Raw genomic sequence first — 23,151 nt, 5'->3', positions numbered from 1 at the left:
CAAATTTTAGAATCGACAACTAGATCATGGTAATTTTGAAAATTCGTAAGAAACGGCTGTAACCAATCTTTTGTCTTTGTCCACTATCGCTTCAACTCAAGACTGAAGAAACATACCCTTGTTCATCTTATTTAGTTTACATGAAATATGATCATATTTGTTTTAATTTTCAAAGTGCTCAAAATTTGTACATTGTAAGCTCTTGTTTTTAATTAGTGCTAATCAGTTAGTAATCATTATTAGGGCAAATACTACTCTTAAAACTTGTTTTGGATAATTGACAAAAACCCCATTTTCTACCCACACTTTTGGGGAAAATCTAACCCCTTAGCCTGCTCAAATGTCTAGCCCCAAGCTGTTTATCACGTGCCAGGCAGATGATCATCCATCTCAGAGACTCAGAGAAATTTCTCTCGTGTGAAATAAAGTTTAGGTTAAAATTAGCTTGGCTTGTATCAGAGTTAGCCTGAAAATGTCAAGTCAATTAAAAACTTTCCATGTCAAATCATTAGTATCGATAGGCGTATGGAAGTCTGTAGTCAAAAAGTATTGACTTCAAATGTAAGCAGCTCTCTAGTTTATGTGAAAGCCCCATCTTTTCTGAAAAGTCAATTGAGTTTATGACTATAATACGACCTTTTTCTTTTTTTCAGTTTTGTGCAAACGATCCTGAGATATTTGCAGATGCTTGTGAATTAGCAGAACCACATTGTGATGGAGTTGATTTGAATCTCGGTTGCCCTCAAGTCATCGCTGCGAGAGGTACAAATGTGGAATTTTCAAGGCGATCATTTTTTCTAGGGTTGCCTTTGTTGAGTAAACTTTTCATGATATAAATCACTGGTTTTCTTACAATTCTCGCATGGCAGAAGGGCTCGTCCAAAAAAGGGTAGCACTAGAATTATTATAGGAAGACTCTCTAGTGCCTCACATCACGAATATTAAACAGGCATTGCATAAGAAGCCGTCCTTCGACATTTTATCATCTCATCCTTTGTTTTCCATTTTAAGGACATTACGGTGCATTTCTAATGGAAGAGTGGGAACGAGTGGAGAATATCAGTAAGTGAATTCTATTTACTTTTTTTTACTCTATCTGTTTGCTCACTCGGCCTTTAACAAAGAGATAATCAACTGTATTATCCCTCATGCACATGTTGTACACATTGTCATGGGCGGCTCCTGTTCCTCAAAACAACAAAAATACCTCCAAAAATACAGTCAATCATTATTTGATTCCAGATTGGGAAATTTCTAACCTAAATGAATACTTATTGAACGAAACGTCCATTCCACCTATGGTTCTTATTATATAGCAATATATTTCGCAGGTCTATTGACCTCTATGAAACATTATTAACTGGTTGAAGTAAAAGCCGGTCAATACAAGACAAGAAGCCTGTTGGCTTGAAGGCCCAGCGAAAAGTAACGTGTTGAAAACGAGCGTGCAAAACAACAAATGTATGACCCTGTTGACATGAATCAAAGTGAAGACAGGGAAAATTTTTCCAAAATCACCGCTGTACTTCTCATTGGTTAGATGCTTCAAATTTTATTAAATGGTTTCCTACCAACCGGCTCTACAGGCGCAGGTTCACCCGGTTGAATACTCTCAGGTATCGTGAGATTGGGTAACTTGCATCAGTGGAGGATAACATAACATGCATAGCCCTCAAATGAAAGACCTAGCTGGTCATTAAAATACAACTACGCAGCTCCGCTCGCAGCTCTACTCTACAATTTTTGTTTTGATTTAATTTTGTATTTTAATGACCAGCCAGGTCTTTCATTTAAGGGCTATGCATGTTAGCCTCCACTGATGCAAGTTATCCAATCTCACGGTACCTAATAGCTGGAGGGTTTGGAATAAGCGGGGGGAGGTTGGAAAAAATATCAAAACTTACTAAGCAGGGGGGGGGGGTTTGGAATAAAAATGTCCTAGGTGGAAAATTCCATAAATTATGCGCGCCCATAGAAAAATATTTTTAAAAACCCGCGAATATATAGTGAGTAGTGGGCGCTCTTTAACCAATTAGGTGCACTCACATATTCAGGGATATTTCTCCCTGAATATGTGAGTGCACCTAATTGGTTAAAGAGCGCCCACTACTCACTATATATTCGCGGGTTTTTAAAAATCCCTGCAGGCATGTTAGTTGGACCAGACCGTAAACCAGAAAAATAATCTTTAAAAAACTAGACGATCAAATAGTTTACGGTCTGCATATCAAGGCTAATAAAATTCATATGATTTAATGTGAGTTAACAGTTAATGTGACAGATCCAGAAATGACCATTTTCACTGCTTAGTTCAAATTTACCCATGAGCTGCATTTTAGTGTCCATTAACAGATTCCAGAATCAGTTTATGCTTTAAATAATTATATGAGTCGAGTTTGAAAAATCAAGCCACCGATCGTTTAATGCGACAGATCCAGAAATGACCATTTTATTTAATATACGTGTAGAATCATGAAAAAAGTCCCAATCTTCTTCAAATTTACACATGAGCGCATTTCAGTCTCCATTAACATGATTCCATAATCAACTTATTTGAAATAATTATGTGTCGAGTTTGACAAATCAAGCCACCAATCGCCAAACGAGACAGATCCAGAAATAACCATTTTCACGCGTAGCATCATGGAAAAAGTTCCAATCTTGTTCCAATTTACACATGGGCTCCATTTTAGTGTCCATTACCAAATTCCAGAATCAGTTTACTTGAAATAATTATGTGTTGAGTTTGAAAATCATACCACGTCCCACCACTGACCACCGTGGTTTTGTTAACACTAACAGCCTGAACAGCGACAGATCCAGAAGTGACTGTTTTCTTATGTAGCATCAAGAAAAAAGTTCCAATCTTATTCAATTTTACACATCAGCTGCATTTCAGTTTATTTATTTCTGTATCAGAAGCCATTATTTCCTAAAAATTTATGAAGTCTTTTTGAAAACAAGAAATTAGAAATGAAAGTGATTTAAGGTAGAATTTTTACTCATAAAACTTGAGCAAAGACTATAAGATATGGCAGAATGTTGAAAAAGGTTTATAAAGAAAAACAATTACAAAATTTCTTTGGTTTGAAAGTCTCTTGACCACTAAAGCAAAGAAAATGTTCGAGAAAGTATGAATTAACCTCCTCGCTTCGACCGCCATCTTGTTTTGTTTTGAAAATTGTTTTGAAGGAGCGCGGAATCAGAAAATATATCTTTTATAGCCAGTATCCGACTTTAGCAAGCTTTTCCATCTCCAGACGGCAAAATTAAAATGTGTGGTACTGGTTTTAAGCGCCGTTTCTGCCTAAAGTGACACACGGACAACGGACAGACAGAAAATTGCAAATGAAAGGCCTACGCTTAGCGCTGGGCCAAAAATGCGCTATTTTGATTGGTTCTCCAGCGGTCAATATTAATACAATAATGACCGGATAGTGAGGGCTGTACTGAGAAAATTGCCCGAGGTCAAGTAACGACCGAGCTTGCGAGGTTGTTGCGTTGACCGAGGGCAATATTTTCAGTACAGCCCGAAAAAAACCGGTCATTATTGTATTTGTTAACCGTTTCCTTCAACTTTGATTGATTTTTAGCGCTTTATCCAGGAAAAATAGCGAAATAAAGCAGAAAAAACAAGCGAAAAGAGATAAAAAATTGCTATAATTTCTGACGTCAGAAATAAAAAATGAGAGAAATGATGTCAACGCATTGTTCATTTTCCTTTGAAAAAGTGACGTCACAATGAATTTTCCTAACGACGGGCAACTCTGGACAATGTAGGCCCGTCGTCATGCGAAAAGAACCAATTGCATTGCGCAAAAAGCCATGTAGCCCGCTTCGAAAAAGTAACCGGTTAACAAAATACGGTAAAGACCACTTTAGTGCTTTGGTCAAACTGACGATGATTTTGAAAAGGGAAATTTGTTTTATTCATGATATGCACCACTGGAGAGTCTTCTGAAAACTTTTACAATATTCCACCCAATACGTCACTTAAACAATAGAAAAAGTGACGTATTGGGTGGAACAAAACAGAAAAGTTGCATAATTTCGTGAACTCATTGCAGTGGTGCATATCATGAATAGAACAGTTTCGTCAGTTTGAACATGATTTAAAAAACTGACTTTGCAATGACTTCTCATAAGAAAGTGACGTCAGAATAAATCGAAGAAAATATTGGGTAAAAAAGAAACGAAAAAATCATGGAAAATGAGTGGAAAATGCATTTTTTTGGCCAGAAACACACAAAGAATGTTCACCAGTTTATAAACACAATATAATATAACTGTTTTCTCGGTCAATACGGTAAAATATTGACCGCAGCCGAAGTACAGACCGAGCTTGCGAGGTCTGTGCGCAGGATAAGGTCAATATTTTACCGTATTGACCTCCAAACCAGTTATTATTGTATTATTATTATAATGAATTATACATTTCAGGCACAAAAGCCTCTAAACCCTTGTACAAAAAATCTTTTTAAAATATAATTTTTCACGAGGGCTTCCTCGTACCCTCCATTTAAAACCATCGTTCGATCTGGCTTTATTCATCTCGTCTGCTCTCTTTTTCCACTCTTTGATTTGTTCCCTCTCCATTTTTGTCAAGTCGTCGGTGATACTTAATTTCGCGTACTTCTCGTGTTGTTTCAATTCAGTCAACTTCTTCATGAATCTGTATTTGTTATGACTGTCTTTGAATGCAACTTTGATTGGGCGCATAACTTTAGATTCTCTTCCAACACGAGAGACGTAGGTTGGTTGAGTCTTTAAATTAACGTCATTCAGAAGCTCAGTAACGAAATCGATATCTTCTTTACTTTCATTTTCATTTACCCCATGGATAATGATATTTGCGTCTGTCGATAGCTTTCTTTGGTCTTCAATTTGTTCTTCTATTTTCTCCCTTCGTAGTAGCTGTTTCATGCTGTTTACGCTTATCAAATTCCATGCGAGGGCGTTGCGAGCAGTCTATTTTGATTTCTCTTCAGACTTTGAAACTCTACTAAACAAGGATACCAGTGTTTCCATATTCATGTTAAGAATCTTAGATTTCTTCTCCGTGCAGTATATAATATTATTTGGAGAGAAAGCCCAAGTTTTTTATGGGATATGTTTACTCTAACAAAGTCGCCATATATACTTCGTTCTGGAAATAGGAGAATTCTTTTACCCAATGTAGGCAAAACCAAAACCTACGTACTAAACTCCTTAGTCTTTCGTGGTAGTCTTCTTTGGAATTGCCTGCCTTCTGAAATCAAAGCTGCCGATTCTCCTAAACTTTTCAAAATTAAACTCCAAAGCTGGTCGGGTGAAAATTTTACCTGCAAAATTTGTGCATAATCTCCATTGACTTTTTAATTTTTTATTACTTTATTTATTTTTAAATAGTTTTTACTAGTGTACCAACACTTTTATTAGTTTTGTATTTATATGAAGCTATTTTGTTACCAACAGAAAATAAAAAGTTAAATCGATTATTGTTTTTAGTCGCTTCAGCAAAACTTTTCTTTCGTGGCTCTGTTGTGGTTTGAATTTTTGGAGTCTTGTTATTCAACGTCTCTTCTATCTTGGCTGTTAGTTTTGTTTCTAGCGGGGAAAACTGGCTCTGTATTACATTGGTAATTTGATTTTTATCCTTGATGTGTTCCTGACATTTTGCCTGTAGATCATTGACCATTGTGTTTAGTCTTTTTTCGCTCTCACTTTTGACTTTTATTATGCTTTCGCGCGCTTCAATTTCTTTATAGTAGCTGTGCGTGCAGCTTTTAATTCTTTCCGCTTGATTATGAACTTTTCTACCGAGAACGAAGAGCACAACCTTTCTTTTTGAGGTCCTTGGTTAACTGAATCAACATGACTCACAAGAAATCTCCACTTTATAAAAAAAAAAAGTTTTTTCTGTAAATCACGTCCAGAAAAACACATATTCTTAGCTGAATGTATTTTTTTTTGAACGAACCGTTTATTCCACTTATCGTTTCTTAAGGTCCTTGACTGAATGAATAAACATGACTCAGAAAAACATTCCTCTTTATAAAAAAAAGGTTTTCTCTGGAAATCACGTTCAGAGAAAGACATACTTTATTATTTGAATAGTTCTTTAATTCTAGTTATCGGTTTTAGAGTTCGTGGTGTTTGTTATGTTTATATGAACATGATTCCGAAGCTAAAACTTTCTTACCGAGAAAATAGTTTTATTCTTTGAAATCACGTTAAGATGAATATTGCCGTGTTCTGGAAATGAAGAGAAGAGAACACAATATCCAATACGATTCTTGGAAAAGGGCGACCGATTTTTTGGAGGGTGTTCTTTGAGTTTTAAGTGTTTGCAATGGACATGATTATTCAGCTCTGAAAATCATGCTCAATCTAAACCCAACCATTACAAAACCCTACCACTCCATTTTAAACTTCACGATATTGAAATCCTAAAAATAGTTTCAAAAAATCGTTTTCCAATTTAATGAAAGGTGAAGTCTTCCGACGTTAAAATTGAATTTATCTATCTACTTCGGCTGAGAATCGGCTGTTCTTATGCTGTTATTTTCAGGCCTATTATGCTCTTAAAATGTTCTTAATTTATTTACCTCATTTACTTATTGACTCAAGAATAGCTTCTTAAATCGACATCATGTTCTTTTAAGATTGTTCTTGTAAAAATAGTGTGTATTGTGCTTGGTATATTTGAGCAGAAGCAAACAACAAATCTCTTAACTAAAAAAAACCATTGCTGCACAATCCTGTTCAAATTCAACAAAGTAACATATCCCTTTAAACAGGATTACTGGGTAAAGATGATACTCACAAGTTATTCACATAAATGATATTCTAACTTTCAAATGCAGGTCAATCGTATATATACAGTCATTAGGTTTAATGAATAAGGCCCTTCACATAGTCAACATGGTATTATTTTAAGGAAGAAATGCCGACAAATTTATGAAGAAATTTACCTTGAAAATCTTGCTTGAAATTAACCTTTATGGCCAATGAAAGACAACCACTCTAATAAACAACACTTTCGGTACACTGCAAAACTAGAAGCTACATGATACCATATAGTATGATTTAAACACAACTTGGTAATAACAATGTTCTGGACATTTAGCTGCCGTCTTAAAGTGGCAGCCAATGAATTCACTAACATGCTTGCAAACAAGCAATCATAAAATGATACTGACAAAACTAAAAGCTTTACGATGCCATAATATGGTTTAAAGACTTCTCGGTAATAAATATAATGGAAAGATTTAGGTGCCATCTTAAAGTCGCAGCCAATGAATCCACTTTCCAAGCTTACCTACCGATAATTCTTCTATTACTACACTGTTGATGTCTAACCAAGTAGAAGTCATACACATTCGGAAAAGCGACTAAAGTATTCTTGAATTTTACTAGAGCCCACCTTGTTCGACGAGAATGATTGAAAAGAATCTAATTATTCTGAAAATGTTGCTTTCTTCAATTTCACTTACAAACAAGCTTCCAACGACAAATGTTGGTGTGGTACACATAAGAAACCCCCTTCTATAGATTTTACCCCTAAGGCTATGTATTATCTAACATGTTAGAATTGAAATATTTTTTGAAAATACAGCAAAAAAATACTTCTTGTTCTATGCAGGGATATGTTATAGCGGAGCTGGATAACGCACATTTAAAAAAGCCTTGTTCTATCTCTGTCCCTGACATTAAAATTTGATATGAAATTTAAATTTTTTAATTACAAACTCATGAAATTTGGATTTCCTCTTAGCCAATGATTCTGCTGCTGCATTTATCGTTCATGATTAAAAACTTTTAATTATCAAGAGGGGCTGCGTTTAGACCAGCCTGGCATTTGTAATTGCTTGCAGTTTTCTTTTGAATTCTATTGTTCCGCGCAATTGTTCGGTTTGTCAAACGCCTAATGATGACAGCGTGTTGGCATTTCGTTGGCATTTCATGCCATTTTGAGCAAAGGAATCCCCTTTTCTGGCATTTCAAATCAAACAAAGGAACCAAAACAAAGTGAAAAAATGATATTTTTGGTTTTTTAAAGTATTTGCACGTTTCTTATTCAGTTCTTTCTATAGATTGTAAAATTTGCAAGATTTGCCATAGCCTAGCCCTACGGCAAAAAGTTTCAGTCTTAATGACTGCAGTTTTTGAGAAATTCCATGCTTTTCATTGTTTGATCTGTCAAAGTTGAACTTGAAGGAATCACCTTTTCAGTAATGACTCTAAAAAGACGATTCCTTAAATGCCATGGCAGAAAATACAATGGAAAGCTATTAAAATCGACTCACTCATGAGCAAATACCAAATTACAAATGCCAGTTGGTCTAAACGCAGCCAGGGTCTGTAAAACATTGGTGAATGACAATTTAAAAAATGAAAAACATTGTTTTCATTAGTAAAGTTATAAGAAGTTTCTTCTATAAGATTATAAATAGTACTTTTTCGTTTGAAATACCGCGCTACACCGCGGGGTGCCTCACTTTTTAACTGATATTTTCAGATAGCAAGTCGGTATGTCTGATTATGGAAAAAATTTCAAGTCAATTGAAACAATATTTGTCAAAATATTTACATCCGAAATTTTTAAAGAGAAATCATGAAAGCTTCTCAAATTCATAACACACGCTGATAAAAATAGATTTCATTTATAAGGAAACTTTTAGGGTATCTTCTACAAATATTATTTTGATGAAAAGCGGGAACATCATAGCAAAATATGTGCAAACGTACTGCATGAATACTTTGTCTGCTTCATTTTTCTTATAAAAACAGAACACTCAAGGAGACAGAGATGGATTTCTATTATGAACAATTTACAATAGAAAAGACAAAGAAGCAATCCGCTAAGGAATTCTCGTCCTTCATCCAGCTCCGCTATAACATATCCCTGTTCTATGAGTGCAATCAAAATTGTCGCGTATCCTGAAAATACCGCTCCTTTTGAATTGCACTCGCAAAACAGGCAATAGCACGGCATTATGTAAAAGAAGCCTCCATCTTGAAGTTAAACATCTCTTATCCTGCTTACAGACAAACACATGCATGGAGTATCATCTTTTGCTATAAGTAATGCTCGCAAAAGAAAACCAAAGTATGATGCTCGAATCTTAACTCTTTCATCAAGTGCCTATCCTAGCTTCTTTACTTTGAGAATTGAAAACTCGCTTAGTTTCTTGTTTTCAACGAGACATAAGTTGTACCTGAAGAAAACTCTCCAGCCCAAAATTTGTGTTTTCAAGAAGACAAACGGCCGGAAGCATTTCCTTAGATACATCATAATGTTTGGTGAGGACAATACTCGTAAAACAATTTAAGAAATTATACCGAGAACCACCCATTGTATCGAGTAATAAGAAAAATACGTCTATGATCGAAAAGAATATCCCCTTCTTTAGATTGCTCTCAATATAAGAAGTGACCGTAATGCAGTGGTAGAGCATCCGATTCCCAAGATGCCTTCTCTGCTTGTTGCTCAGCAGTTAAGAGAAGGATCAAGGGTAAGTGGAGCAATCCAGTGAGAAAGAGTGGCGCCCTCCCCTACCTTCGGGTAGATAGCTATCGAAAGAGGAGCCTTCGGGTCGCCTCCGACTGCGGTCGCAGACTTACTTAATACAATATAAGAAAACGAAGAAGAATTACTTTCCAAATGACGTGCCAAGAAGCAAGACTTAACAAACTCAACTCTTTACAGTTGAATATCAAATCTTGCTTATAGACAAGTTTCTACGATAATGTTCTCAATCTTGCCAACTGAAATTTTCCTCATAATTAGCTTTAGAACCCTTGAGTGCAATTAAAATCATGCCAATAGTTTGAAAATATCGCATCTTCTTAAAGACACTCACAGGACAAGCTACGAACGAATTTTTGTAGAAACTGACATATATTTCATATAGAATCTCATTTTTAATTAATGTTAAATTACGACTTGCAGACAGTGGTCACTGTTTCTTTTTACTTACGTGAGAAATTTCTCGAACTCTACTTATTCTATGATCGTGAATAAAAAAATAAGAGCTTTTGAATCGCGCTCACAAAACAAGCTCTCTAACAACAAGTACTCTTTATTAAAATCATGCCCATAGTTTAAAAATATCGCATCTTCTTAAAGACACTCACAGGACAAGCTACGAAGGAATTTTTGTAGAAACTGACATAGTTACATATAAAATTTTGAATTGATTGTAAAAGTTAAAAAATGACGTCAAAAAATCGAATTTTGAGCCCAAAAACCTGGGCCAAAATAAAAACATGATAAAGAATATTTTCTTGCTTATTAAGAATTGCTCACGGCAGATTTCTTTGATAAAAATGCTAACTTTTGCGGATCGGCTTTCTAACTTGTGAGTGCGATCAGAATCATGCCTATAGTTTGAAAGTATCGCACGTTTTGAACACACTCACAAGAGAAGCTACAAAAGAAATTTCAAGTTTCTTGTGCTAGGCTTTCCATTTTGCCATCTGAATTTTTTCCTAATCCACTTATAACTTGTGAGTGCTATTAAAATCATGCCAATAATTCTAAAGTATTGCACGTTTTGAACACACTCACAAGAGAAGCTACGAAAGAAATTTCAACTTTCTTCTGCTAGGCTTTCCTTTTTGCCATCTGAAATTTTTCCTAATCCGCTTTTTATAACTTGTGAGTGCTATTAAAATCATGCCAATAATTCTAAAGTATCGCACGTTTTGAACACACTCACAAGAGAAGCTACGAAAGAAATGTCAAGTTTCTTCTGCTAGGCTTTCCTTTTTGCCATCTGAAATTTTTCCTAATCCGCTTATAACTTGTGAGTGCTATTAAAATCATGCCAATAATTCTAAAGGATCGCACGTTTTGAACACACTCACAAGAGAAGCTACAAAAGAAATTTCAAGTTTCTTCTTCTAGGCTTTCCTTTTTGCCATCTGAAATTTTTCCTAATCCGCTTATAACTTGTGCTATTAAAACTCATGCCAATAATTCTAAAGTATCGCACGTTTTGAACACACTCACAAGAGAAGCTACAAAAAAAATTTCAACTTTCTTCTGCTACGCTTTCCATTTTGATATCTGTAATTTTTCCTAATCCGCTTATAACTTGTGAGTGCTATTAAAATCATGCCAATAATTCTAAAGTATTGCACGTTTTGAACACACTCACAAGAGAAGCTACGAAAGAAATTTCAACTTTCTTCTGCTAGGCTTTCCTTTTTGCCATCTGAAATTTTTCCTAATCCGCTTTTTATAACTTGTGAGTGCTATTAAAATCATGCCAATAATTCTAAAGTATCGCACGTTTTGAACACACTCACAAGAGAAGCTACGAAAGAAATGTCAAGTTTCTTCTGCTAGGCTTTCCTTTTTGCCATCTGAAATTTTTCCTAATCCGCTTATAACTTGTGAGTGCTATTAAAATCATGCCAATAATTCTAAAGGATCGCACGTTTTGAACACACTCACAAGAGAAGCTACAAAAGAAATTTCAAGTTTCTTCTTCTAGGCTTTCCTTTTTGCCATCTGAAATTTTTCCTAATCCGCTTATAACTTGTGCTATTAAAACTCATGCCAATAATTCTAAAGTATCGCACGTTTTGAACACACTCACAAGAGAAGCTACAAAAAAAATTTCAACTTTCTTCTGCTACGCTTTCCATTTTGATATCTGTAATTTTTCCTAATCCGCTTATAACTTGTGAGTGCTATTAAAATCATGCCAATAATTCTAAAGTATCGCACGTTTTGAACACACTCACAAGAGAAGCTACGAAAGAAATGTCAAGTTTCTTCTGCTAGGCTTTCCTTTTTGCCATCTGAAATTTTTCCTAATCCGCTTATAACTTGTGAGTGCTATTAAAATCATGCCAATAATTCTAAAGGATCGCACGTTTTGAACACACTCACAAGAGAAGCTGCAAAAGAAATCTCAAGTTTCTTCTGCTAGGCTTTCCTTTTTGCCATCTGAATTTTTCCTAATCCGCTTTGTAACTTGTGAGTGCAATCAAGATCATGCCTATAGTTTGAAAATATCACACTTTTTAATCACACTCACAAGAGAAGCTATAAAAGAAATTTTATATTTTCAGCATATATTTCAGGTAACTGAGAGCAAAGTTGCCCAATGAGCTGAATTTAAAGCTCATATTAATTTTAAAGCATTGTCCTTTTTATTATTCTCGCACGGCAAAGTATCAAAATATAATGAATGAAATGCAGTTTTTTTTTAATATTTTTGACTTTCAAATCATCTCACCGTCCAATGCAACCAGATTTGGCAGATAAATCGAAAATTATTTTCATTTACTTAAAACTGTCTAACAAGCTATGGATGAAACTTTCAAATACTTTTGAGAACCAAATAATTTTACCAGCTAATTGAACTAGGGCAGATAATTGAAAAATTATCTAACTTCATGATCATTCCCACAATATACAAGAATGTTGTTGTCTACACAGAATATCATTCAGATATTTCGACCAACTCGTCTTCTGAGTATAAATGAAAACAAACTGGCTGATTTGAAATCACCCTACTTTTCAGTTCATACTCACAAAAAAAGACAAGACAAATGATTTCAATTTTTCTTTCATCTGTTTTCATGTCATGTGATCGACACAACGTTCTACACTTATTTAACTTTCTAGTATGCAACTTTTTTTTTATTTGACGTCAATCAGTCAATTAAATGACGTCAATTTCATGAACACAGTAAAACACAGTACAATGAAAATGCCGATAAACTGAACGATCTCCCTGCGACGTTTCTCCATGACATGAAAAACGATATCAATTTGTCCAAAAGCATGTCCAACTCAATCCTAGTCAACTTAGTTTCTTCACTTTCACGACATGCCTCTAAATGTAAAGAAGAGCTGGAATTGAACAATATCCACTCATTTAGAAGCATGTCGTAAAATAAAGCTTCCATAGAAATTTGCTTTAGACACAAACTAAGAGAGAAATTACCGGTTGCACATTCTTTGAACGAAATGCTGCCAAAGTTCATACATAAACACAGACTAAGCATTTCCCCATTGCACATTATTTAACGACATGGTTCATAAGAACATGATTTTGAAATAAACAATAACAATTCATTCAAAAGCATGTCGAAAAAAGAAAACATAGATAGATAGAAAGGAAGTAACCTAAAGTATGATCCTTTTGTACCTACCTTGATTTCCTAGTTGTGAAGGATTTTCATTTTAGTCACCAATCGGAATCTGTGTTTGTGTCGAAGATTCAAAATAAGATGAAAAAATTTTGGGAAAAAAATAAGCTTCATTGTTACTTAGAGATCGCAGACAAAGAAGTTGCTTAAATATCCAGAGATTTGAGAATTTCGAATTGCCTTATGTGCCATCAAGAAGCTTCGTTGAATTTGAAATCATCAGCCTTTTTGATTGTGCTCACAAGGGAAAACAACAAAGGTTTCACCGGGAAATATTAGATATTTACAAATATTGTGAGAGAATCCACTCGCCTTATGAACAAGTTGAAAAGATGTGATGATTTTGAAATCACCATCCTATTTCATTGTGCTCACATGAGAAAGCACCAAAAGTTTTTGCAATATTGCTTCTTAGAGATTGATATCCAGAAGTTGCTTAAATATTAAGATACTTCCACTTTTCTTATGAGCGCATGAAAAAACTTTGATGAATTTGAAATAATCAGCCTATTTCATTGCGCTTACAAAAGAAAGCACCAAAAGTTTCACAATATTGCTAAAAAGAGACTGTAGACACATCAAGTTCACCTAAACGTACTTGATTTAATAGATCTACAAAATCTATATCATCTCTCTGTCTCATGACCTCAGTCAATTCTGCCATTTTGAAACTTCTCCATAATTCAAATCCGACAATACTTTGCATAGATAAACAATCAGCTTTGTGAATTGGATCTCTATAAATTGGTGGGAGTTGATACAAATCACCTAATGAGCAAATTAATAGCAATTTGAAAAAGTTATCACCACTTTCGATTGTGCTCATAAGATAAACACCGAAGTAGATATGTAGATGCTTAGACTAGGTCACAGTGTGGATCTAAACCACACTGAAACGACCGCCTTCCATCACGCATCACGCTCGCGAAAGAGGGCGCGCACATTCTTAACGCCTACATGTCATCTCCAGTACATTTTAGATTATTCATTGAAAACTGATTACAATATAGTCATTTTTCATGTCTCGATTATTCAATTCCGAATAAAAGACATTTAGGGGAAAAAAGAGAAACACCTGGGTAATCTAGTTAAAAAAACCGAAAGTAAATGGCAGACAAAGTAATGAGCCAAGGCAAAACGAGATTAGCGTACCACTATGAAAGAAACTGCCTCCGGCGGTGCAAATTCAAATACGAAATGTTTTTATATTGGTATAGACCATTTTAATGAGTAATTCGAGAAACTTTTTGATAAATTAAAAAGAGGGGATCCATCTAGACTTTATACATAGGACCTTAAAAACGGTTTTCAGATAAAATCTATTCATCCAAAATTGTGTATTTTAAACAAAGTGAACCTTTCTTTGTTTATAGGAGTTGAAACCAGGTCGTTTGATCAAATCATCATAAACATCAAGATAGTGAAGAATTAAAATCCAATCTGTTGAAAAATTCAACTTACCATTTACTTTTTATCTTAGAAACATATTACAGAAATGTGCTCTTTTATTTTTAAAAGCTGTCTGGTAGTTCATTATTTTTCAGCTCGCTTCGAAATTTTATTTGACGTTATTTCAGTTTATGACGTCAATTTTTTGAATGTTAATGTAATAATACAGGTTTTCTGTTCAAGCAAAATTGAAAAATGTTTTTGAAAGGATTCTTATTAAAACTCGATAGAATCCACTCGTCTTATGAGCAACTCAAGCGGTTGTCATGAATTTAAAATCATAACCCTTTTTGATTTGCTCGCATGACATGAAACTTCTTCTAGACGTATTTGTGTTTGTTCTTGGAAACAATGCTACTCAGAATAGAGATTTGGATAATAATCTTGAAAATTAGGTTTCTTTGAAACAATGAAACTTAAACCTAAGATAGAGGTCTTCGTATAATTTGTCAAAAGATTGAGATATCTCAGAGAATCTACTTGACTTATGATTATGAAGAACAATATGGAAAGTGATTTGAAATCATCTTCATTTTTCCATCATACTCACTACATTAACAAGTATGACAAGCTTAGAAAGTGTAGATTTAAGACAAGTTTCAAACTATACTATTCGAGAGTATACACTTGTCTTATGAGATCAAGAGTGATTTGAAATCATCCTCATTTTTCCATCATACTCACCAATGACAAACCCGCAAAAAGTATAAAAATTCTGCTAGCAAACCATACTAACCACTGTTCCAACTATACTTTTCCAATACTAGAGAGCATCCATTTGTTTTATGCGTAAAACAATCAGCGAAGCTTTATAAAACATAACTGCTCTCTTGTACCGGGTTGGTTTACAGTTTCATCAGGATATTGTGAGCTTACGGTTAAAGACTTTTTGTTGATTCGTTTTTTATTCTATAGGGGATAGCTTAACTTAAATTTATTTGGAATGAGAATTATGACCTACCCAAAATGACAAGTTCACTAAAACCGCTGTCATGAATAATATGGAACCCGCTGATCTCAATCAAACAAGGAATCGACTTCATAAAAACTCCATATTGATGAACTTTACATTTATAGCCAGTTTTCTTTAAGCTGAAATAGAAATTTGCTATCGTGATCAAGTTTATTAAAAGGCTGTACAACCTCATAAAAGTACCTGGTATAAACGATTGGTAGCTGAAAACTCCGTACCAATGAATATTGAAAACTTCACTAGATTCATATGTCTTCAGTATGAAAACTGGTTTACATATTATAAAGTTGTATAGTTAGTAGAAGTAGCGTAGCTAAGAGGGGCGCAAAATTTGTGTAGGAGAGCAGATTTCTATGACACTGTAATTATCTATTCATGGTAGTAAAAGATAGTTACGATGTCATAAAAATCTGCTCTCCTACACAATTTTTGCGCCCCTCTTAGCTGCGCTACAGTTGTAGCTCTAAAACATCTGGAGCAAAATATCACCTGCTAGCTTAGAACTTTGTACCAATTATATTCATGACGTAATGTTTTTGTCACATTCAAGCCAAAGAAAAATTGTTTGAAATTCACCACTACAGGCACAACAGAGAGTGTTCCCGTAGAAATCGTTAATTAATATTATCACGAATGTGCTTTACCGGAACCAAACGTTTCTCATCAATTGCATTTGCTATTACCATCATACTCTATAGATACACAAAAGATACACACGATAACACTTTTAAAATTATGAGTATAACCAACGAATAAGATTATTTGAAAATGCAGCAATGTCCTGACTTTGCTTGTCCTCAAAAGACAATCGCTGAAAGGCAAGATTCTCCGACGACTATTCCCTTACCAGAATGAACGCAATGACTATCAGTACAAATCGAATTAAAAATAACACACTTAAAAATATGATATTTCACCCGTCGAAGTGTGCTTACAGGACAAGAGCTTCAATAAGTATGTTGATACTACGTTTAGCAGATTGTCCTAACAAAACTAAATCTACTCGGCTAATGAGTCATAATCAAGGAGGCGTTTTCAAATTCTGAAAATAACGCATTCGATTATGCTCTCAAAACAAGGTACCCAAGAATCCCAAAGTTTTTGGTCATTTCGTTTTATAATGACATCAGTTTCTCCCATAAGCAAATATTGAATAAAGTGACTGTGGTTTTTCAATCTTACCAACCTACAATGACTAAAAGTACAACGACTTCTGTAAATACAACCAAAGCAATTGACATGCAATTATTTGAAAATACTATCATGTCCTGGCTTTGGTTGTGTTCACAGAACAAAGAGCTTCGTTTCGACGAGCATGTTCTTATTCGTAAAGCAAAATCAATCTGCTTGCCTGATGAGCCATGGTCAAAGACACGTTTCAAATTCTGAAAATGAACCGTCCCTCGACTTTGCTCACAAGACATGCAACCAATGTCGATTTCTCTGAATATCACAACGTCCTGTCTTTGGTCGAACCCACAAGACAAGAGCTTCAATAAACATGTTAATTCTGTATCGCTTAGCGGATGTTCGTTCAAAATTAATCTACTTGGCCAATGAGCAATAATCAAGGAAGTGTTTTCAAATTCTGAAAATAACGCATCTTTCGATTATGCTCACAAAACAAGCTACCCAAGAATGTCAAAATTTTTGGTCATTGCACTTTATTATTATGACATCGGTTTCTCCCATAAGAAAACATTAAATAAAGGATTGTGCTAACTCATTCTTACCAACGTATAGTGGTGGCTGTAAGCACAACCAAAAGTAAACATATAGAAATTTTAAAATACGACTATGTCCTAGCTTTGGTTGTGTCCACAGCACAAGGAGCTTCGTGTCGACAAGTATGTTTGTTTTCATATTGCAAAATCAATCTATTTGCCTGATGAGCAATAGTCAAAGAATTACTTCAAATTCTAAAAATGAACCGCTCTTCTACTATGCTCACAAGACAAGCTGTCAAAGCTTTGAAAACAATTGCATTTAACAATGCCACAATCACAAAATCTCATTCGCCGAATTTTACTCACAGGGCATCAATTCTACGTCCATTAGCGGATGGTCTCAGCAAGAATAATCTAATTGACCAATGAGCCATAATCAAGGAGGCGTTTTCAAATTCTGAAAATAATGGGAGTTTCTAAACATCTACCAGAAATGACGACCACGACCAGCGTCCACGACCGGCGACCAGATAAATTTGGATTATCGAGTTTATCTGCTCTCTCCACCGTAGAGAATGTTTAAATCAAGAATACTAAAAAGTGACCTTTGAAGTAACCAGTCATTTTCTTGACAAAGTGACACTATTTTAGTAAAAATTATTGACAGGGTCATTAAGTATGATGTTTATAAGCTTTGTTAAACCAAATATTTTAATTATGCTGAATGAGATGCCTTTAGTATGAATAGATAGAACTTTGTGATAGAAAATTGGGAAGGCCAGTTTTCGAGATATGAATCCAATCAATTATTCTATTGTCTTTATGCTGACAAAATAACTAATATCGACAGAAATAACAATATGATGATGAAATACAAAGCTTCTCAAACCATCTTCAAAAGATTTTGTACCACTAATTATTGTGATGCTGATAATACAAAAGTATAAAAATTGACACCATGATCAAGCTTTAAGAGCGTCGAAATGGTTGTTTTACGTATTTGGCACGTGGCTTTAATTAGATGAGACAGGCCTAGAAAAGCCTTTAAAATTTATCGTACAGTTATTGAAAATACCATTTGGCATAACGGACTGAATCATGTGTCGATGTAGGTTCGTTCGTTGCTGATGCTTCTTGTAGTTGGTTTGTGGCTGTTGTTTCCGATTCTTCGACTGGTACTGGAACCAATGTACCTGACAGAATTATAGAGGCTTTTATTTTTTGCTCGTCCGAAGTTGAGGAAATGTAGTGGCTCAGTGTTGATTCGTTTTTGTGCTTCGTGATCGAGCAAATTTGCTGGGTATCTATACCAGCTTGGTACAGGCTTGTGACCGCCGAGGCTCGCACACAATGGTTCGTGTAAACTTTGCTCAGGCCAGCTTTGTTTGAAATCTGTTTCATGATGTTAACCAACAGATTTTTCCCTATGACTTCGTGGGTATACCAGGTTGTTTCGTCTTTGACAAATGACTTTTTGGACTTGGTAAAAAGATTTGGATTGTCCGGATGAAGCTTCTCAACATAAAACTGGAAAACTTTCACTGGACACAATTGACTCGAAGCTACTTCGTACATTCTGACATCAGAATAGTCCTGAGCACTCTGTTTGTATCCACCTGGGTTATTTTTGGTACTTTCTGTCAAGACCATAGTGACATAACGATTACCTTTAGTATCTGTCATCACAGTGAAATGTTCTTTTTGCAGCTCTCTAGTCTTCAACCCTCACGTCCTCTTCGACCGAAATGTAAGCATAGATTAAACCAGACACATTCTTGAAGTTTAGAAGGATCGTCAAAGCAGTTCGAGAAATAAATTTGCAACCGATTCATATCAGCCTGCTCGATGGAATCTTTATGTTTTGGCTTCTTGTTGTTGGTCTTGTAATAAATTTTGCATCTAGCAGAGAACATATCATTGGCAGTACTAAATTCTCTGTCTGCTATGATGTTCATATTTCTGGAATAGGGTGGAGCCAAGAGTGTTCTATTTATTGCAGCACGAATTCCAGTCATCGAGCTCGGTGTAAACATTTCATATTTAGCACTTCTAACTTCAGCATAAAACTTCCTCAAAATGTCGCTAAGCTTGTCTGCTTCAACGGTTTTGAAGTCAATCGGAATGTTTCGTTTTTCCAGCCAAGTTCTCAACTTTGAAAATCCCCAGTTTGTACATTTCCTTGTGTTTTCTTGTTTTGAGTCCAGTACAAGCTTATCCAGTTCTGCTTCATCTAAATCTGATGTCTGACTGCTCGGTTCTTCTGCTGCTGCTTTTTGCTCTTCAAATTCAACTTCAAAGTGGAAGTTGACAACCTTCTCCTCCTCCATTTTGCTGGTTTTTGATTTGTTTTGTGTTGTGTTTATGGTTTCCAGGGTTCAACACAATTCGAATGTCCAAACATTCGAAAATCAAGAAAAAGAAGTCCTTGCAGTGCGATAAAGCCCGTTCAAAGGCAATCAGGGTGGTTAAGGCCGATGTCCACTTTCGTGCGAAGCGCGTGAAAGATTTTTCTTAACCGTTTTTGCCTGAAGAAAAGATTACGTCATAAAAAAGTTTCGCGCGAACAAAAAAAAAGTTGAAGGAAGTTCAACTTTTTTCAACTGTTACGTCAATTTTGACCAATGGAATTGCTTCTTTTTTCAATCAACCAATGACGTTACAAATAACGTGAAAAGTTTCACGCGCTTCGCGCGAAAGTGGACACCGCCCTTTAATGATATTTCAGCCCTCTGACGTGACATGCCTTACTTTTCTCAGCGCAGGTACACTTATTTGAGTCACGGAACCTTTCAATACCGCTCGCCGTTTGATTCTTTAATGCCTTACTTAATGACCGCTATATGAATTATGATAGAAAATAACATTATGTCCTAGCTTTGGTTGTGGTCACTGTACAAGCCTTGTGTCGACAACATGTTCATTTTCGTAAAGCAAAATCAATCTGCTTACCTGATGAGCTATAGCTGACGAGATGCTTTTAAAATTCTGAAAATGAGGAGCTCTTCGACTATGCTCACAAGACAAGCTACAGAGACTTTGGAAGCTATCAATGTTGATTACTCTAACAAAACTACTCATTTACTATGAGTGCAACCAATGAAGATATGCGGTTATTTGAAAATACAACCATATCTTGACTCTGGTCGTGCTCCCAGGACAAGAGCTTCAACGAACATGTTAATTCTCACGTCCTCTTCGACCGAAATGTAAGCATAGATTAAACCAGACACATTCTTGAAGTTTAGAAGGATCGTCAAAGCAGTTCGAGAAATAAATTTGCAACCGATTCATATCAGCCTGCTCGATGGAATCTTTATGTTTTGGCTTCTTGTTGTTGGTCTTGTAATAAATTTTGCATCTAGCAGAGAACTTATCATTGGCAGTACTAAATTCTCTGTCTGCTATGATGTTCATATTTCTGGAATAGGGCGGAGCCAAGAGTGTTCTATTTATTGCAGCACGAATTCCAGTCATCGAGCTCGGTGTAAACATTTCATATTTAGCACTTCTAACTTCAGCATAAAACTTCCTCAAAATGTCGCTAAGCTTGTCTGCTTCAACGGTTTTGAAGTCAATCGGAATGTTTCGTTTTTCCAGCCAAGTTCTCAACTTTGAAAATCCCCAGTTTGTACATTTCCTTGTGTTTTCTGGTTTTGAGTCCAGTACAAGCTTATCCAGTTCTGCTTCATCTAAATCTGATGTCTGACTGCTCGGTTCTTCTGCTGCTGCTTTTTGCTCTTCAAATTCAACTTCAAAGTGGAAGTTGATAACCTTCTCCTCCTCCATTTTGCTGGTTTTTGATTTGTTTTGTGTTGTGTTTATGGTTTCCAGGGTTCAAAACAATTCGAATGTCCAAACATTCGAAAATCAAGAAAAAGAAGTCCTTGCAGTGCGATAAAGCCCGTTCAAAGGCAATCAGGGCGGTTAATGATATTTCAGCCCTCTGACGTGACATGCCTTACTTTTCTCAGCGCAGGTACACTTATTTGAGTCACGGAACCTTTCAATACCGCTCGCCGTTTGATTCTTTAATGCCTTACTTAATGACCGCTATATGAATTATGATAGAAAATAACATTATGTCCTAGCTTTGGTTGTGGTCACTGTACAAGCCTTGTGTCGACAACATGTTCATTTTCGTAAAGCAAAATCAATCTGCTTACCTGTTGAGCTATAGCTGACGAGATGCTTTTAAAATTCTGAAAATGAGGAGCTCTTCGACTATGCTCACAAGACAAGCTACAGAGACTTTGGAAGCTATCAATGTTGATTACTCTAACAAAACTACTCATTTACTATGAGTGCAACCAATGAAGATATGCGGTTATTTGAAAATACAACCATATCTTGACTCTGGTCGTGCTCCCAGGACAAGAGCTTCAACGAACATGTTAATTCTACGTCGTTTAGCGGATGGTGTCAGCAAAAATAATTTCCTTGGCTAATAAGCCATAATCAAGGAGGCGTTTTCAATTTCTGAAAATAAGGCACTTTTCGATGATGCTCACAAAACAAGTTAACCGAGAATGCCAAAAATTTTTATCGTTGCATTTGATTACCAGGGCTACCTCGACTACACTCTAAGTCTATCAACTACCAGTGTATTCTGACTTTGGTTGTATTACAGGACAAGAGCTCCAATGATCATGTCAATTCTACACATTTTAGCCTTTTAGCAAAATGAATCTACTTAGCTAATAAGCAATTCAAAGAGGCTATTTCTATAAGTTCCAAGGTTGACAAAGCTATCGATGTGATTTATAACTTGTTTATAAAATCATGTGATGGTTTATCAAATCAAAAAAGGAAATATGGGAATGTTTTAATTTGTTGTTTCTCACATTTCAAGTTCTCCATAGCTGAATGTTGGTTATCATGATTTTAATCTACTTGGCTAATGAGCCATAATCAAGGAGACGTTTTCAAATTTTTAAAATAACGTACTTTTCGATTATGCTCACAAAACAAGTTACCCGAGCATAGTTTGCACCCCCCCTTTTTAATAGGGGGGGGATGCCAACTTTCTGGAGGGCCTTTGTAGGGGGGGTACCGAGATCTGCCGAAAAAACTAGGGGGGATGGGAATGTAGGGGGGGATCAAATAAAAAAGGGGGGGTTTGGAAATTTTGGTCAATTTTCTAATCAAATACAAATTGTCACAGTTTGTGTTTTAAAGTAAAAAAAATATGTAGTTCTTTCTTGTTGATAATTTTGCTGGTAGGTGGGAAAGCGAGTTTCCTTCGAAATGGATTTTCTGTAAAAAAAAGGGGGGATAAGATTTCATTACAAAAGGGGGGGATCGGTATATAGGGGGGGATGAAATAAACCTAGGGGGGTTCATACCCCTCTGCAAACTATGCCGAGAATGTCAAAGTTTTTTGTCGTTGCATTTTATAATTATTACATGACAATTTCTTCGTTAAACAAGTATTGAATAAAGTGATTGTGATACCAACGTAATTCGGCTGAAAACACAACCAAAGCAACAATACCATCATGTTTTAATACGATCATTTCCAAACTTTGGGTGTGTTCACAGCGCAAAAAGCTTCGTGTCGAAGAGCTTGTTCATTTTCGTATAGCAAAACCAATCTGCTTATAAATAAATGTCATCTCGTTTTATCTTGAGTTATAACCAGCGAAATCTTGGACCATACTTATCTGAACAATACTTACCTTTGAAGTCTTTTTGATTCTTCATAAAAATTGACATTCCAAAAATGTCAAAAATTATTTGACGTCAATTTTTTCAATGACATCAATTTCAATCCTTGGCAAAAAAAGTTTTATACATACTGATAGAGATATACCAATGTCTTTTAAATAGCTTCTGAAATAGACTTAAAATTGAAAGATGCCCACAGGCTTTTGGCCTTAGATTCCCAACGATACTTGAGTGATTCGTGTACGG

At 35.5% G+C, this 23,151-nt stretch overlaps 2 protein-coding genes across 2 annotated transcripts in view; one reads left to right on the top strand and one right to left on the bottom strand.

Moving 5' to 3' along the window:
* Positions 1-23,151, top strand: part of LOC136822327 (tRNA-dihydrouridine(16/17) synthase [NAD(P)(+)]-like) — a 40,233-nt gene that overhangs the window by 2,719 nt on the left and 14,363 nt on the right. Inside the window, exons 2-3 of the mRNA XM_067078568.1 lie at positions 654-762; positions 1,012-1,062. Of these exons, the coding sequence (XP_066934669.1) occupies positions 654-762; positions 1,012-1,062 (160 nt within the window). The remainder of the gene's footprint in view (positions 1-653; positions 763-1,011; positions 1,063-23,151) is intronic.
* On the bottom strand, positions 18,304-19,568 carry LOC136822364 (uncharacterized). The gene is made up of 2 exons (XM_067078601.1): positions 18,971-19,568; positions 18,304-18,878 (listed from the first exon to the last, which is right to left on the bottom strand). The coding sequence occupies exons 1-2, from the start codon at positions 19,566-19,568 to the stop codon at positions 18,304-18,306; spliced, it is 1,173 nt and encodes a 390-aa protein (XP_066934702.1).

The sequence above is a fragment of the Clytia hemisphaerica genome, unplaced genomic scaffold, assembly GCF_902728285.1.
Source record: "Clytia hemisphaerica strain Z4C2 unplaced genomic scaffold, Clytia hemisphaerica genome assembly, whole genome shotgun sequence".
Classification (NCBI taxonomy): Eukaryota; Metazoa; Cnidaria; class Hydrozoa; order Leptothecata; family Clytiidae; genus Clytia; species Clytia hemisphaerica.
This window is presented reverse-complemented; position numbering and strand designations above follow the sequence as displayed.

Coding starts and splice junctions, on each gene's coding strand:
- LOC136822364 (XM_067078601.1), bottom strand. CDS start 19,568: ATGGAGGAGGAGAAGGTTGTCAACTTCCACTTTGAAGTTGAATTTGAA. Junction 18,879..18,970: donor ACATTTCGGTCGAAGAGGAC/GTGAGGGTTGAA, acceptor TGGTCTTGACAG/AAAGTACCAAAAATAACCCA.